Genomic DNA, 19,664 nt, shown 5'->3' on the forward strand with positions numbered 1-19,664 from the left:
TGACCCACTGCTTACTAATTGAGCAATTGCCGGCTGAGCTAATGAATATTGAAGTTAATTGGGCTTTTTATTACTCATCATGATCCAGTAAACCATTAAGTTCGATGAATGAGTTCCTTGATTGGGATTTTAATGACGGATTTCTTTTGAAATTTTACTTTATGCTCTATTTTTATCTGTAAGGACTAGTCATGAGCTTTATGAGGTTCATATTCATATTTATTCATTCATAAATTATACAAAAATACAATCCAGGTGAAAACAACAGGCATTCGCCCAAAACTGCTCTAAACCTTAATTTTGAATACACAGTCTAGAAGTTATGTAAAATTAATAACTCAATTCACACACCATTTTGATTCCGAAAAATGTGGATTTACTACTACAATTTTGAGTTTTTCAAATTAATCAATTTCAAAATACAATTAATCCTAAATTAAATTTCACTTAAATCCACAATTATACTCATAAAACATCAAAACATCTGTTACCAGGAATATCTACTTTATTCTGAAAAGAAATAATAATAGAAAATCAAGGTTTTCAGTGAAATCTCAATGGCTGAAAGGACTGCATGGAAATATTACTGATGTTAATGATATGCTTTGTAATTAAGCTATGTATTTGGTTTTAAAAATAAATCTTAACATGAACTCATGTGAACAGAATTAGCTTCAGTGTTTATTACCTTCCAATAACCTTCATGTGAATTTTTGTAATTAGTAAGGATTTCTTATCAATATACTTACACCCGAAATAAAATATAATTATCAATATTAACTGAATGTGATCTTAATAGTTTTCTGAAAATATTCATATTAAGTTTCATTATCATAGTGCTAATATTGAATACTTATTGAGAACTTGAGCATAATACAATATTGTTATTATCTCATGGTTGATACAAATCTTAATGCGATGCAGATTATCTACAGACGAAAGGAAACATTTCTCAAAGACATCTTATGTTTGGAATTTAAACGTTAGAAAATAATGATTCCTCTTCTCTATGAACTCTCGAATCTCCCACAGAATTGCTCACATATTGAGAGATAAAATCACAGAGAACAAGAAAATCGAACTATGACTCGTGAAACGAATGGAACTCTATGTACAATATTCCGGAGAGAAACGATCGTTCTCACGGAGGGCTTGTCTGAGATTCATAGTTTGTTATTTTGCACTTGATAGACTGCAATTCATCGTTGAACGACAGCTAGTAGATAGCTTTTTCTCTCGAGGCCGCAGGAGAAGCGTTTTTGCAATCTCAGACCTATAAAACGGTTCATCATGAAATGTTGTGTTCCAAACAAAAGCCTCTATCTGGAAATTTCTCTTCAGGGATTTCAAAAAGCGTTAATTCACCACCTTCTAATCCTCTGTGGAAAATTTAGATGAAATAGGAAATATTTCGAAAAATAGCAGGAACGATTGTTATGAATATGTTAATGGAGAAACGAGTCAACTCGAAAAAAAGATCCGAGTCTCCTTTAGAATTTGAATGTGCAATCTTTAAACTAAGTTCTTGATACTAGAATTAACACACAAATAAGAAATCATTCTCATCATTTTGAACTATGCGTTGAGCAGTGAATTAATCGATTCCCTTTTACCATTTGCATTGTATTTGAGTATATTATTTTGTTTCATAATATTTGAGCTAGTCTTCACTTTTTCTCGCACTGAACAGAATATATTCCAAATAAAATTATATTATGGTTGTGCTCTGGCTCATTATACCACAAGAAAAATATCAATAGAACAGCTACTGTAGATAGGGTTGAGGAGAGTTTTGAAATTATCATATAATTTTAACTCTTTTAGTCATTGGGGAATATTGAAAAACTTGGTTATGTGAGAAGGTTTTATTAATTTTCTCTTTCTTTCAAGAGAAATAAATTTCTTGGATTTATTGTAATGGATTACAGTCACCATAGGATAAATGTGGGAAGATTGGAATTACAAAGCTACCTCGTACACGAAATTAATCAGGTACTCATTCCCTTGCCATTTACATGGCTGACTAGTCAGTTCCTGCAGAATTTTCGATATTACAATTTTAGATTTTCTGGAACATCATTTCCATCTCAAGAGGATGAGATATGATTAAATGCAGGTGGGTTGGGAACAGAGGAGGTCAGTGTCTTGAGTGCTTTCGTCGTACTTTAACTTGAAGTTATTACTGTCGCCTATTTCTAAGCGAGATTTCCTGTTGAGTACTCGGGCCGCGGTAGTCCAAGATGCTGCAGTGAAATTGCATATTAACCAAGCATGCTCTTTTCGCAGATTAGATTCCAAGAAGATAAACCAGCCAGGTTTGAGTTCAGATTTGCAAAGAAAGAACTCTCCAGAGAGAATTACCATTTGGCCATATTATATCAACTCTCTATTATTATGAAAAGTTTAATCTCTCTCCTGAAACTAATCATCCCCGAAGAGAATCGAAAATTCACAATGAAAGTGAATTATTCTCAGATAGTCTGATAATAAAAACTACTAGACTCTGATGCAGCTTGATGCATCGGTATACCGAAAAGAGAAATAAATATAAAAATAAATACACTACTTTATGAACATAATCTAGGATTGGATTGGATAATTTTCAATTCCCAATAATCGTACACCAATATCCACTGTTCATTGCAGATGCTCGAGTACAGATCACGTTTGATCTTCCCGTTACAAATGCTTCGTAGGGGTGAATCTGCACCTACTATTTTTTGAGCTGTGAGTGCCCTATTGCTTATGGTAATGGAAAAATTAATGCCATACTTTTCAAGGAATAAATAATTTCATTGAAAATAACAAAAATGAATACACACTATTAAAAACAATATCATATCATTGTAATAAGTGTGGGAACATAATTCTAGAACTCTATTATTTTCTCTCTATTCTTCTATATCTCTCCACTTTCAAGTACAAATAAACGTTTCCCAGATCCCATTCAAGAGAATATGAGGCCTTGCATCCACGAAAAGAACTAATGAATCAATATTCTCAATATTTACAGCAAACTGATATCGCATTACTTCTCCCATGCAACGATATATCACTTCTACGGTATGAAGCAAACAGCAGAAAAATATTGTGCTCGAATGTAATTAGCAATTTTCAAGCAATTTCCAAATCATATTTTCGTGGAACTGAATACACCTATTAGTCCAGGCAATGAATGGTCAAAAAAGGGTATAGAGGGAAAAGTTGGGAAGACAATTTTTGACCCCACAGTTCTGTTTAGGGTAGTAAGGAGGTAAACATAGCAAAATTCCCACCCCTACCCCCTGTGCTATGAGGATGGGGGTGGTTTAAAGGTATAATTTTTTGGTTTCTCGCATAAAACTTAGTAACTATGCATCCTAATGACTCAACTGTCATATAACAAATTGAAGCTTACATAATAAATTTCCTACAATATTCATCCCACTTTTCCATATCTCCTCTAGTTTTCGAGATATTTGCTCTTGAAGGTTTGACATTTTTGAAAAAACACGTTTGCCACCATTTTTTTCTATTTTTGCTTTCATAACTTTATAATAATCGACCGAAGAAATCCATGCTGATTATGAGCTTATAAATCATTGAATTCTCTTCAATTTGATGTATGATTTCACACTTTCACAAATTTTCCTACTCCTTTTGCAGCAGCTTTAGTGTTGAGTGTGAAATCTCCATTTTTGCAACAATAGACCAATTGACAAGGAATTTGAAGGGAATGTTTTAAACAGAATTTTTGACTTCAAAAACTCATGTTTGAGAACTCATGTTCTAAGGGGAAGGGGTGATTTAAAAATTGCATTCTTCAGCGTTTTTCTTCCACGCTCATATCTTGAGAACAATGAGTTCGACAGACATAACTAATCATTCAAAAATGAAGCTTCATAAATTCTCAACACTATTCGATTCGTGGAATTTCGTGAAATCCTCAACAGTTCCCGAGATATTAGCTCTTGAAGGTGTGTTAAAATTAAAGGTTTTTATCCAATGTTTTGTTCTTCCAGGGCTTATAATTCTCCAACAATGCATTATAAAAATTATGCTTATCGTAGGTTTGTAGAGCATTGAATTCTCTTTAAAATGATGTATTATTTCATTATTCCAAGTTTTCCTTCCATTGTTATAGCAGCTTCAATGTAGGGGGTGAAATTTTCAATGCTGTAACAAGTGTCAACTCAGCGGTTCCACACCATCAACAGAGCGGATAAAGATGCGCACTTTTGCTATGTTCACCTACTTACCTGTCCAAATTGAGTTGCAAAGTCGAAAATTATGTCACAGCCACCCATTTCAAATGTCAGTGTCAAACGATCAATTGCTGCAGCAATGAAAATTTCACCCCCTACATTGAAGCTGCTATAACAATGAAAGGAAAACTTGGAATAGTAAAATAATACATCATTTCAAAGAGAATTCAAAGCTTTACAAACAAACGATAAGCATATAAGTTTTTATGATACATTGCTGGAGTGTTATAAGCCCTGAAAGAGCAAAACATTATATTATCTCCGATAACATTGAATATTCAGATGGAGTATATAGCGGTTGAATCGCTGGCGGATACATAACCTACTAGCCATTTTCATGCTTTCTGGGTGGTTCGATCAGTTTGAGAGTGCAGAGAATCGCTGATAGTGGAGTTTGAGGGTACATTCAATCGGATTCGGATAGGAGAGAGAGATACACGAGTTTGCGGCAGAACAAAGCAAATGAACATGGAAGGGTAGGGGTGGTTGATGGTTGTTGTGGTGTGCACTGTGCAGTGGTAGGCGGACAGACGAAGGCGACATCACACGACGCGCGTAATGAGCTTCTGTCTGTCAGCGGAGCGCGCTTTGTTGAATGCGACGCGAATCTTGCCACTCACTCACACCAATGCATAGGCCTGCTGCCTGCCTGCTATTGCCCAGATATCACAGGCAATTGTCTCGTCTCTGTGGTTGGAGGAACACTCGATTCAGCCAAACCCAAGTAGTGCTCCAACTAGTGCCCTTTCCACAAATTATTGCCTGAATTGTTTGGGGTTGTACACCATCATCAGCCGAATATAACATTGCCGATCATCACAATTGCGGATGGGATCACATTGGTAATGATACGTAGTACTAACGAGGAGCACAATGCTGAGATTCACGTCTCGAACAAGAAATAGATTGGGTTTTTTCGCGGATGGTTCCATCACGACCATCTTCCTATTGTTTTGTGCTTGGAAGATGGATTGAGATGATGAACAACCAGAATAACTAGGCAGCTCTAGCATACTGGAGACTGCAGCGCCTCAGTCCACTCTACTTATTTGCACGGCAGGTAAAACCATAGTTACAATCTGAAGCAGTGGATCTTAGTACAGTATACAGTATACAGTATACAGTATACAGTATACAGTATACAGTATACAGTATGCAGTATACAGTATAAAGTATACAGTATGCAGTATACAGTATACAGTATGCAGTATACAGTATACAGCTGCCTAAAAAGCAGTCGTTAGGTCATGTCAGAGGCCCTGAAATTTATCAGTTGCAACCTGAAAACTCTGACACCAGACCTGAGCCAGCCAGGTCACTCGATATTATTATTATTATTATAGTATACAGCTAAACAGTCGATCGCGACACAGAGTAATTTTAAGTGGCTCGTGTTAGTAGTAATGATTGGTGCAATTATTTGGGATGTATCGTTATTATTAAGAACAAAAAAAATCTAGACACAATGCTTTGTCTGTTAGAGAATAATCCTCTAAAACACCCCAGCATTAACTAAGAATGCGTGGAAATTATTAGTTGAGACAACGATTCCAAAATTTCAAAATCATATTGATTGAGGCACAGTTCATCTTCTCTCCTTCTGCAGGGATTGATGCAGGAGATTTCCAAGCTTTGTGTTGTTTGATTTCCAAGCAAATGTTTTTTGGAGGAGTTTAAATGAAGTGTTTTTTTTTTTAAATTACCTTGTCTTTCGCTATACCACAGGACATTTCTGGCCTCCAGTCCCCAAAGAAAAGTATCCAATTGCGATTAGAGTTGCATTGAAATTAGGGCAATGTTCAACTCTACATTTTTGTGTGAAGCATCTTTTTCAAGTATGAAAATTATAAGAAACAAATGAAATAGAAATAGGCTGACCGATGACCGTTTGGACAACTGCATCTGAATGGAGGCTACAACATAGGCCTACTCTCCAATATTCATGAAATACATGATAGCCAAGAAGAGTTACACCACTGGTCATTGAAATGAAAATTTCAACTTCTTTCAGTTTCAGTATTAGTATTCTTGCTAATATCTATCTTGGATATGGATGTTCGTGAATGATAAACAGGAATTAATTCAATTTTGCGAACTTTTCCTTGTCCTATAATCCTGGGTAACTCATTATCAGGTTCATACGAACGTATAATTTTCTCCTAAAAAATCACACTACTCCGTCTCTCACCTAAAAAATAATATATTCCTCAACAGGAAATCCAACTATACTAATTCGTATAAGAACAACACACGATTTTAAAACTAGATGATTGTGATGGGAATATGTATGTGAAACCTGAGATTGAAAATTCTATCCATTTGGTTATAAAGACTAAACAACATGAATGTTAGCAAGTAATCACAACTTCATAGACAAATTCTCAGTAGTATGGATATTTATACAGAATTACACAAATACGTCTTAGAATAGACATGTTCATAAGTTTTAAAGTTTTTAATACGTAGCTTGTCTGGCACCACTATGCTTGTAGTACAAAAATAATTGTCTTGCTTTTCCAGCTAGCGCTGTTTCAGTCATGAGGTTTGATGGAAATAACAGCCGGTTGTGAGATTTGTAGCCTTATTGGATGATACTGAGAAGGTGAGGAATACAAACAAACCATCTAAGTAGAAACAAATCTGGTCTTGTTTTTGTACTATGCAGAGCAGTATTAGTTAAATATACGGCGTTAGCTGTGTACACCTCCCGCCTGAGGGCGGGTAGGCCTAAATAGGAACATGTTTACACTCAGTTACTCAGTTGATGTTGAAGCTTGAACATGAAATGCTCTTCAACCAGTATTGGTTCTAGCATAAAGCTGATGAGTAGGCTCTATACACGCAGGCATGTAAAAGATACAGTCCGCGTGCTGGATCCCCCACATTTACAAAATAAACGGAATGGAATTCCCAATCTCAACAATCAATTCAATTTCATATATTTCACAGTCATAACTCAATTCAGCAGTCATTTCTCTTCAATTCTACAGTATTTTGACGAAAAAAAATAAAGCGGACAACGCTCTGAAGTATTCAAGCACAATAATTGAAAAGAATGAATATCTAACAAACTCGGAATATTTAATGAAGCATGCAGCACACATTCTGATCAAGCATTGTAGCACCCATGGTAATAAAAATAGTATTTTATGCCTTGGTAAAACTTATTGATGTGGTCAAATAATGTTCTTCGTAATGATAATAGATGAGAAAAAACATTTCACAAGAGTCACGAATGAATTCATTCATTTGTTTTATTTTTATTCATTTATTCTATTTTTACATTGATAAATACAATATAATTCTCAACTATGAATGATTGGGAAAGAAACAACAGGATTTAAGCCCAAAACTGTTCCTTTCCCAAATTTGGATAGACATTTTCCAAAAATAGGTTATGTTTATTACTTCAAAACATTTAGTCCAAAATATTTAGGAATTTGGAACTTAGATAAGTTAATAACCAAATTTCAATAAAAATATTCCACCAAATCATTACTGATAACTTTGAAATACTGTATTAATTATTGAAAATTTTGAAACTTGAAAAGAAACTCAGACTCACTTCTGGAATAACAGCTGTTACTTTATTCTCACAATAAATATTTCATCTTAAAGTTTCCATACTGATGATGGATAACTAATGACAGTCACAATATTTATAATACATTTTAAAACAGTTTGCGCTTGAAGGAAGGTTTTTTATCCTTCAACCAAGACATAATTACTAGAGACCCCTGGGTTGAAGAACTCGCTCATGAACTGTTGAATTAATCTTTGAGATTCTCAACACTACAGTGTTGGTGAGAATAACTACATAAAACAGCTAAATATATCTTTCACAAGTATGATATTACAGTAGTAGGTTCCATGGGAATCCTATTCCAATTGAAAAAAACTTTCTGTCGCTTTAAAACTTCTGTCCGCCATCTCGGATCCAACTTCTTCGAATTCAACTTCATTCTGAATCCAACTTCATTTCAAATGGGAAGGTGGTCATGTGATACATGATTTCGATACAGAATTTCATAGGAAAATAAATGGCGAAACACGCACATCGATATCTCAATCCGTTTCAATGATCTCAACATAAGATACTAATAAATGATATAGAAAATTGAATGAATGAGTATGGTACCTAAACATTGAATAATCAAGTAGTGTTAGTGAACACTAATAGAGCGCATAAAGTCTATCTGTCTGACAGTCTGTGTGACAACTGCCAAATAATAGCATCAGCTTCTTTGAATGAATAGAAAAATGACAGGAATAGCATGCAAATAATTCCAGACTGTTAAATGATAAATCAAAACATTTTTTTTTCATATGCACTTTCAATGTCATCTTTATATCCTGAAAAAGGACGAAGTAGTGATACAATCTTGTCCAACGAACATGACCTGTAAAAAGGGAATTCATGTTAAAAATTTGAAGCTGACTGATCACTTCTCTGTTCTCTCTAAAGTTCTTGTCGAACATACAAACAGAAAACGACTTTGGGCTCTAGTAAGTCAAAAATGAGAACTTCGCTAACGCTTGTTCAATTAAACCTTCAAGATGTTCAAGTTGCAGTAACGTTGCATACCAGAATACCAATGCAAATTGTCACTTCACAAACTAGGTCATACTCTTGTTTTTTTATAATTCCTAGACAGCTACATTCGATGATCATTTTCTTCCATACCTTGTATTCTGCTTCAGAATATTTTATATCATGTTGGGATTATATAATACAACTGTTAATCGTTAGTTTCATTGTGACAATCTCCCATTGCATGTGAACTTGCGAAATTTCTTTGTAGACTTTGTAAAGTTCAGCTCCTATAACGAAACGAGAGTTTTCTCAGCGATAATCGAATTTCTCGCATCCTGGAGTCCGATGACAGCAGCATTTGTCCTGAGAAGACAACAAAGTGGATGAGAAGAGTATTTCATTAATATTGATGAGAAAATAATGTATTGGATGATGATGATGATGATGTCTTGATCAATAACAGACTTGGCTCAATATAATTTTAGTCTTAAGTACTCCGAGAGAATACTTCTTCGATCTTCTTAAAGCAATGATAGAGTGCGTACAATTTTCAGATAGAGTTAGAGACATTCAGATATTTCAATCAATTTTAGCTCCTTATTGAATTAATATTTCTCATCAATTCTCCTATCATTTTTAAGGAGTATGGAGAGTAGGATGGACTGATATTGAGTGGTTTCTGAGCTCTTAGCAATATACGTAGGCTAACATACTCTCTATATTCATATCATAGCATACTCCTCCATATATTATACTAGCCGTCAGGCTCGCTTCGCTCGCCATATCCGTCTAGCCAGGGGTCTCCGCCCCCTGGACCCCCGACTAGATCGTCCAAAAATGAGATCAGCGGGTTCGCTTCGCTCGCCTGCATGTAGACCTCAGCGGAACCTCTGTACCGAATTTGAACGTATTATGTCAATTTTATGTCACGAAAAACACCTGTTACTATATTGGCGAACGAAATTCTTCAACCTCAGATAAACCTGTGTACTGAATTTTTAAAACATATTTCCATCAATTATTGAAAAAGGTGAGGAAACGCAGAAAAGCTGAGAAAACGCTAATTTTGGCTAATTGGATAAATTGGTATTTAGGAGGTCCTGGATAAATGCATTTCAATCTTCAACTTGGTGCCAACCTAACAAAGTCAACTCAACTTAATGCCAACCTGACAAAATTATCAATTCAGTTACCAGTTAACCACTGTTTCGAAGAGGTACTCTCTCTAGATTATAGTTCTATATTAACATATGGTATGGACATTTCAATTATAATAATTTTAAGATATTGGAATAAGAAGAATATACATGCTAAAAGAACTTTAAACCCTTAAAAACCACCCTTAGAGTTAAAATATCGCCAAGAGATTTCTTAGTGCGCCTCTAAAGGGCCAACTGAACATACCTACCAAATTTGAACGTTTCTGGTCCGGTAGATTTTTAGTTCTGCGAGTGAGTGAGTGAGTCAGTCAGTCAGTCAGTGAGTGAGTGAGTGTCATTTCGCTTTCATATATATAGATAGATAGATGATAAAATTAACAATGAAAATTTCTCGATAGAAGTCTTTTTCTTAAGGAACTGAACATCCAATCTCCAATGTCTTCTATGCTATGCCATTTCCCTATATCATCATGCAATTATAGTCCACTCAACGGAAGATTATAGAGGGGAATGTTTAGAACACAATTTTTGACCCCGCAGCTCTTTTAAGGATAGTGAGGGGGTAAACATATCAAAAGTCCTCACTTCTACCCCCTGTGCCAAGGGGGTGGAGGTGGTTTGTAGAAAACTGCCTGCAAAAGGTTTCCACTAAAGGTTTATATTGGAAACCAGGAGATGACAATGAATGCTTTGCAATTCATGTATAAAAGTATGTTATATTTGAAAATAATTTTATTTTACATATAAGCCATTTGTGAGTCGGAACTTGCAATAACCCAATCCATGCACGTAAGATCACAGATAAGATAGCCTTGTCTGTGCTATGATGATGAAGATATCATACATTGAAATTTATAATTGAGAAGAGACTATTTTATGTTTTATTTTAGAAATTTGTGTTTCTCTGTTTCAGATTTCCAACTTTTCTGCTTGTGGAGTATGGAGTAAGCGTCTCGCAGCATTGTTGATGTAACAAGTCGATAATACTCGACTTGCTGTTATCAAACAACTTGAAGTTATTCTACACAAAACTCACTGAAACTCTTGACGTGTTTGTTAAGAAGATGAGATCTCAAGTCTCTGATCAAATCCATAATGAAATAACAATGTACAGGTTATCAAACAACAAAGAATAGAAATGAACCGGCAACAACTCAAGATTGCTGTGACGAAATGCATACAAAGTTTGTTCTTGATGAGTTTGTTTCGTACGTGAAGTTATATAAGCTTTGAAGAGAAATATGGAGACTCAACAAAATGAAACTGATTCTATGGAATTGAACGCTACAAGTGAGACAGTGATCCCTTTAGAAGATCGCCCTGAGACTTATGTTGTACCGGTAATATTCGCTCTGATATTTTTAGTCGGTGTTGTTGGGAATGGAACTCTGGTTTTTATATTTGCACGTCATCGAAATATGCGTAACGTACCAAATACCTATATACTATCCTTAGCATTGGGTGACCTTCTGGTCATTCTCAGTTGTGTACCCTTCACATCAACTGTATACACCTTCGAATCTTGGCCCTATGGAGAGCTCATCTGCAAACTTTCAGAGACGTCAAAAGACATATCAATAGGAGTATCAGTATTCACTCTCACAGCGCTCAGTGCTGACCGATTCTTCGCAATAGTTGATCCCATGGGCAATTTTTCAATTGGTGGAAGAGGAGCTACTCGTTGCACTATTATGATAGCATGTGGAATATGGCTGCTAGCTGCATTATGCGCCGTGCCTGCTGCAATAACATCCTACATACGAGATTTTACTGACAACAATAAAGTATTGTTTCATGTATGTTACCCATATCCTGTGGAATGGGGCCCCATGTATCCGAAAACTGTAGTGCTTATCAAGTTCCTCTTCTACTACGCCATACCGCTTGTGATTATCGCATTCTTCTACTCGCTTATGGCGAGGCATCTGATTTTGAGCACAAGGAATATACCAGGCGAAATGCAATGTCAAGTGAGACAAGTGCGAGCGAGAAAGAAAGTTGCTAAAACAGTACTCACTTTTGTGGTTGTATTTGCAGTCTGTTTCTTTCCACATCACATGTTCATGCTCTGGTTCTACTACTATCCGGATGCTCAAAGTAGTTACAACAGCTTCTGGAACTACTTGAGGATTGTTGGGTTTTGTCTAAGTTTCATCAACTCGTGCATAAACCCGATAGCGTTGTACTGCGTGTCGGGAACGTTTAGGAAGCATTTCGATCGCTACTTGTTCTGCTGTTGGCGAAGGCCGGGCTCGAGGCGCAGTCGGTCGCAGCGCAGGACGGTGACCCGGCGAGGGTGGGACTCGACCACGACTGCCCCCGGCCACCAGAGCACTATGCGAAGGCATGCCGACCCCACTGAGATCACCCTCACCACATTCATGAACGGCGCTGATAAAAATGCCATCATATGACAGCAAAGTACCGAGCTTGAGCTGTGAGACTGTCAGTGCAGAAGGTTCTCCTAAATGAATTTAGGACCTTTCCACCAACTTTTCAAGTGGCATTGGTTTATTAGACCTATACACTTGTTGATTTATTATGCAAACGCGATGACTCATGTTGTTTACAAGTGATTATGGTATGTTTTGACTTTTGACGTGACAAAATAATGAAGACTTGTGAAAGACCTATATGAAACCTTGTGAAGAAAGTGATCTCTTGAAAATCTCATTTCAATAGAATATTATCAAGTTTTTTTGTAAATATCAAATCACCAAAGTATGTATATATTGTTAATGTATCCATTCTCATCATCATTTTCCAGGATAATGTTGTGAATTAGCTGCAACTAGTCAATAGTTTATTGATACATATGCATTACAATTTACCAATTATATTGAATTGAATGAACAGTATTGTATTATGCACAATTGTATTATGCATAAGTATTATGCACAGTACAAGTTCACTATCTTGATACTCTTCACTTGATGATTTGGTGAGAATCATAGAATATTTAAAATCATGTTTATTTGTCCTTTCTGATAGATCATGAATGTTGTGATTGTCATTGGAAGATCAGAAATATTTTGATCTTTTTTTTAATTCCTGTAAATACTTTAATGCTCATACTGAAATTATTGATATTATATTTCATCATCGTGTAAATTGTATGTAAATTATTGTAAGATAAAATTGAATATTCACGCACCAGATATCAAAATTAGCATATTTGAAAAATTATTATAATTAAAATGATTAACTACTGATTACAAACAAGCTTTGATGCTTGAACTGGGTTTGAAAAGAATAAATTTGGAATAGAGTTTAACCAGTGTGAGAAAATTCATATTAAATATCTTTGTGAATATAGAATGGATTGATATCATATATAAAAATGAAATTTGATTCATGTGATTGGAATAAAATTTAATTGGAAGTGTATGAACATTCAATGACAGACATACGTTTCTTGTTTGAATCCCAATCAATCTATGAATAATTATTGCTCCAATATTCGAATGAAACCCCTATTTTTCCCTCTAATACAGAACTGTATAAGATATTCTGTTATCGATAATAATATATCATTGATATATATTATGTTGTTAAAATTCTGATACGTCAAATCCTTTCTATTCGTTAAGCTATTGCATTTCAATAATCCAGTCATAATAATGGGTGGCATTGACTGAGTAGGCTATAGAGTGTAACATTCTGTTGTACTCTCTGGGTAAAGTAGTAAGATCATAAAGTAAAACTCATCAATGTTTCTTTCCATTACGAACTGCTTGTTAATTATCACTTTTGAATACTCAAATTACGACGTATAATAATAGCTGGCTGATTTTTATAAATAAGAGCTATTGCCTTCTACTGACGTTTGTGGAACGAGCGCTTTCGGACACTAGGCCCTTTCTAAACACTCTTGAGTGAGTAGAAGCAATACTATTACTTCAGGCCCCACAACTAATTAATGACGTCATAGCATGTACATTGATTCTTCCTAGATCGAAGTAGTTTATACTAGCTGCCGTGCTACCAATTTTTCCTTAAACGGTTGGAATAGCATTTAACACCTATCAACCTAAGGATAGTTGTCGGCTCCAATGAAATAGATTCTTGATAAATTGTGAATGGATCTATTGCCTATGAATGAGAAATCCAGTTTTCAGAGCAAATTAACTTATAATCTTCAGATGAATTTATACAAATACACAAAGAAATATATATTAAGCCTAATTATTTTTAGAGTAACTACGAACTAAAATACTTATCTAGTTTACAGTTGAAACACAGTGGCTATTGGCTTGACTACACTAATAGCTATTATGAACAAAACAGAACACAAAAATTTGTATAAAACTCAATTTAAAACATTAATAAATGAAAATGATTCAGAGCAAAACTCCACAACAACACTTGTAGCCAGCCATTTTTCTAGAGAGGCCTGAACAGGAAAAAACCTAAGTTGCAAGTCACCAAGCCAACGCCTTGTTCGGTATTGATTTTTACAGACACGTCACCAAAAAATTATAACTTACAAGTTTAGAATTCACATTCTACATCTGTTCTCAATAAAACTTTATTTTGAAAATGTTATTTTAAATTTTTATATATATCTCGATTTAAATAAACCATTTATCTAGTAATTTGTTAACCCTGCCTCGGTGACACCATGGAACAAAGCAACAAACATTTACGATAATAAATTCTCCGTCAAAAAGTTTGTCCATCTATTGATGACTCTGATATTTACTATAAAGTTCCATAGATCTCGAATTGAAGATTCGATTCAAATGTGAGAAAAAATGTAATATTACAAATACCCCCCTCTTGACATAAAAAAATTTTACTGTTTGAAAATAAAAAAAAAAATTTACATTGACCCTAATGAAAATTGTTGAAATTTAAATTTGAGAACAGTAACAATTTTTTCTAGAAAAACAATACATGTCATCCAATAATATTGAAAATTATTATAAAAATTCATCAATAGTGTTTGTTATATGTTTCCAAACAATATTTCAAAATATAGAATATCAATATTACTTTTGATTTAGCTTTATAATTTAAAGGATAATATCTCAACAGAAAGTTTAATATGTAAAGAATAGTTTTTTGAAATTGCACATAAATTTAATAGATAGAAAAATTCATTTTTTTTTTTTATTGCATAAAAAAAAATTTAGTATTTTGAATAAAAAATTCATTATTATTATTATATATTTTTATTTTTAAATGAATTGATGAATTGTTACATTTAATTTTCACATAAAATTTCAATAAATCAAAAAATGTTCATTTCTTTCACTATTGACGCGGTTGATTTTATTGATGCACATTTTGGAAAACAGTCCGTTAAGGCACTCAGTATGATTTTCAGTTAAGTGTGACTCCAATGTGATGACGTTAAGTGTTGGGCTGATCTGGATGCACGTAGTGTTGGGCTGATACTTGTAGTCGACTGATGCATATCAAACTCGATACAGGTGACATCTCAGTTAGCATTGCCTCATGCTTGTAGTAGACGGCTGCATACCAAACTCGATACAGGTGACATCTCAGTTAGCATTGCTTCATGCTTGTAGTAGACGGCTGCATTCCAAATTCAATACAGAGTCACATAAATTTTGTATCATATTTGTAATTATACAATGTAAATTTCAGGCTTGAAATGACAATGTAATTCGTTTTTTGGAAAAGAGATAGACGCTGCATACAGGATTAATTTAGGTGAGGTTTAATTTAGGTAAGGTTTGGTTTTTTGACATTTTCAGTTTTCAAGGTTTAGAGTTCTGCATACAGGATTAATTTAGGAGAGGATTTTTTGAATCAATTCTTTCATGATACTGTGACTGTTCTTCTGAATTCAAAGTTGCGAATGTGAATATGGATGACAATTACCTCCAGGTAATGCAGTAGTGTTGAAGTTTGAGATACAAAGTCAGCAATAAGCGTTGGCATTGTTATTGGCGTATGCTTTGGTGTCGGCATTGATTTTGGCATTGGCATCAGCATTGGCGCAGGCATAGGCATTGGTATCAGCATTGGCGCAGATATTGGCATTGGCGCAGGCATCGGCGTTGATTTTTGTTGTTGGCATCAGCATTGGCGCAGGCATTGGTATTGGCACAGGCATCGGCGTAGATATTGGCATTGGAATCAGCATTGGCGCAGATTTTGGCATCAGCATTGGCGCAGATATTGGCTTCGGCGCAGGCATCGGCGTAGATATTGGCGTTGGCATCAGCACAGGCATCGGCGTAGATTTTGGCGTAGTTATTGGTGTTGATATTGGTGTTGACATTGGCGTAGTTATTAGTGTAGGCTGCAGCGTAGATTTTGGCGTAGATATTGGCGTAGTTATGTCACACTAGTTCGAAAATCACCCAATGTTCTTAACACTCTTCATGGCGTTCACTTGTTGCTGATTTCGAGATTCACATGATAACTATTTCAATGTTAATGTCTGTGCTGTACCTGTTATCTTAAAATGCTTATAAACTAAAAAGAAAAACTTTGATTAGGCTATCAATACAATCTAATACACATAAAAATTATTTTTAAATATATATGAAATTGAAATTTGTTAACATCCTATTATACAGTCAGCAATACATAAATTGTGAAATATGGACATATCAATGATAAATTAAAAAAAATTCATTTTCATCTATCCACTGTTCAAATATCAAATTTTAATCCATTCTTCAAAATAGAAATAGAATTTCATAACACCCTGTATCATTATCAAAATTGTAAAACACATCAGATCATCACAACAAAAATTAATTTCAATATATATTTCAATAATTCCAGACAATTGATCTTCTATTCACAATCATTTCATAATATATCTGCATTTCATTATCATTTAATATAACATTTCATTTATAGCAAGTTCATTTCACATTTATGATTTATCATTCAGGGTTTCGAAATTATTTAGTTTTAATTTTTGTTCATAAATTGTATAAAAAGCAAATTATTTAATATTGTTAATCATCGTTTGTCGGATACTACAGTTTATTTCGACTCTTCAATGTTCTAAACACAAACTACATTTCATGACAAAACTTTACTATCAATCATTAAACAAGAAACCATTCAAAACATCAATAATATTTTGCTTCAAAGGCAAACAATATTCATAATTAATCATCATTTTGCATCTATGGCAATCAACATTATTAATCATTATTTTTGCATCTATGGCAATCAACATAAGTAATCAACACAAAAAATATTATCTCATTACTGCCTCTCTAAGTCATAACCTCTGTTATTCCTTCTTTAGGCAATAATGGGTTTCCATCTCAAAAAACAATCACATACCAGCAAAATTCTAATCAACAAACCCCACTAAAAATTCTACATACACTCCAGCATCCATTTCAAACGATAATCAATCATATCAAAATTTATAGAACAAACAATTTTAAAAATTTTGAAAAAGATATCAATCACAAAAACTTATTTCAATTAATAATATAACAAAACGTTTTAAATTGAACCATTTATTTTTTTTAAATAATTTAAAATTTAAAGACTGTATAATAAGTACAAACATTTCAAGATTATAATACAAAGATGATCAAGATGAAATATGGGTGAATAAGTTCCCTAAAAAATACAAACAAGAGAAAAAGAAAACTGGGTAAATAAATTCCCTAAAACAATACAAAGAAGAGAAAGATTAATTAGAGCCTATCCTACATGTCAGTACTGAACTTTCATGAGGAAGTATATTTAATAAAATATACTACTATGGAATTTTGTAAATTCCAAGTATGACTCTAATTTGTTATAATTGTGAGCTATCACTCCCACAAAAACAACTGGTGAAGGAAAAAATGTTGACTATTGTGACTGGGTGGAAAGTTCCTAGATGTCTGTAAGGCAATGTGATAGCAGACTCTAGTATCGGACCACAAAAACAAAAGTATGCAAAAGGTTTTACAAACATTTGATGTTGCAGTCTTAAGGTTTTTATATCGCAAACAAGTAGGTCAGATAATCAAGTCCAGCCGTATGTGGTTCACGCCCACACCTCTAAAAGAATCACACCTACTTGTCTACCAAAAATCCAAAGTATTGGACAGCAAAGAAAAAATAAAATGCAAAATGGGTTAAAAGCCCAGAAGAAAACTATAACCTAATTACATATGGCTTATGGCACAATATGCAATGAAAGATGAGAACATGGGACAAAATTTTCTGAAAAACCTAATTACCTAATATAATACCTAAAAAAAATAGACATGATTAAAATATGTAATACATGATGAAAAAATATACCGCAAGCAAACAATTATTTACACAACAATGGATAGATTTTAGAAAAGTTAAGTTTTATCAACAATTTAAAGATTAGGAAAATAAGCTACTATTTCTAAAATTATTTCAGAAGAATACAAATTTAAATGACTATGGACAAGATTGGTTAAGATATGCATCATAGAAGAATTTTACTGAACATTACACAAAGACAGGAAAGAATCGAAAATTGAAAAGATTAAGGGCCAAGAAAAATAGGCTACAGGAAAGAAAAAAGACACAATTATGGACTCTTACCATACACTGTGTAGCGATTATGCTATTCTGAATCCCGGCATAACACAGGATTCCTAATCATTGTGTGTTGGGGAATACCCTTCCATCATGTGATTCACAGTCATCATCTTGTAAGTAAGCAACTTGAAACAACCTTTGAATACTAACACATCAATGGAGACTTTGCGTTTTGTTTTCTTCAAGAACATGATTTTATTATTCATGGGTTCATTTGTTTCAACAAAGCCGTTTTGCCTACAAAAGTTAGTCATGTTCACTTGAGAGTGCATTGCATACACCTTTTCAATTCTCAGTTGAAAGTTGAACTCATCAACTTGACTCAAAGCAACATTTATTTTGTTTACATTGTTCCTAACCTCTACAGAAACCTGTCTCATGTAATCATTCACTTTGTTAATAGTTTTCCTAACCTTCAATGTAGCAATATTACTTTCATGATAGTTGACTTTCAGTGAAGACAACTCCCTACCTACTTCTTTACTCAATTCTACTATCTCATTAAGGTTGACTTTTTCAACAACAGTAACTAGGCCTACATTGTCAGAAACTTGAATGAGTTGATCCTGTATCTTAACACTACTATCATCCTGCTTCAATTTGTTTTCATTTTCATGATTATCACTCAATGTTTCAGCAAATTCTTGCTTCATATCATCAAACCTAGCATTAAACTTAGCATTTTGCTCATCAAATCTAGCATTTAACTCATCAAACCTAGCATTTTGCTCTTGTTTAAAATTATCAAACAGTTGTGTTAAGGCAGCTATTAACTCATCATCATTTTTAATATTTTTCATATTGTATGCCATTTTGCTAGTCTGCACAGATAATATATTCATTAGGACTTGATCTCTCTTGAACCGATTTCCCACTCAGCAACAAACCATTCACAACCCATCAAGATATCTATCCTACTAATAATTTTTATAACCAGGGATTTCATAGTGTACCATTTGGGACATATTTATTTTGTAATTCGGTCCCACCACAGGGGTAACATTTGCCGTGCTACCAATTTTTCCTTAAACGGTTGGAATAGCATTTAACACCTATCAACCTAAGGATAGTTGTCGGCTCCAATGAAATAGATTCTTGATAAATTGTGAATGGATCTATTGCCTATGAATGAGAAATCCAGTTTTCAGAGCAAATTAACTTATAATCTTCAGATGAATTTATACAAATACACAAAGAAATATATATTAA

General features: G+C 34.0%; 1 protein-coding gene across 3 annotated transcripts in view; it reads left to right on the forward strand.

The window, feature by feature from the left end:
- LOC111057564 (neuropeptide CCHamide-1 receptor) overlaps positions 1 to 13,336 on the forward strand; it is a 169,990-nt gene extending 156,654 nt beyond the window's left edge. For 2 of the 3 annotated variants that reach the window (XM_039438846.1, XM_039438831.1), the window contains exons 3-4: positions 6,765 to 6,846; positions 10,852 to 12,793. In XM_039438846.1, coding sequence (XP_039294780.1) covers positions 11,180 to 12,352 — 1,173 coding nt within the window. In that variant the 5' untranslated portion in view covers positions 6,765 to 6,846; positions 10,852 to 11,179 and the 3' untranslated portion in view covers positions 12,353 to 12,793. Of the gene's footprint in view, positions 1 to 6,764; positions 6,847 to 10,851 lie in introns of all 3 variants that reach the window. The other variant, XM_039438839.1, reaches the window with a different exon arrangement.
- The last annotated feature ends 6,328 nt before the right edge of the window (positions 13,337 to 19,664 follow it).

Source organism: Nilaparvata lugens, chromosome 1, assembly GCF_014356525.2.
Source record: "Nilaparvata lugens isolate BPH chromosome 1, ASM1435652v1, whole genome shotgun sequence".
Taxonomy (NCBI): domain Eukaryota; kingdom Metazoa; phylum Arthropoda; class Insecta; order Hemiptera; family Delphacidae; genus Nilaparvata; species Nilaparvata lugens.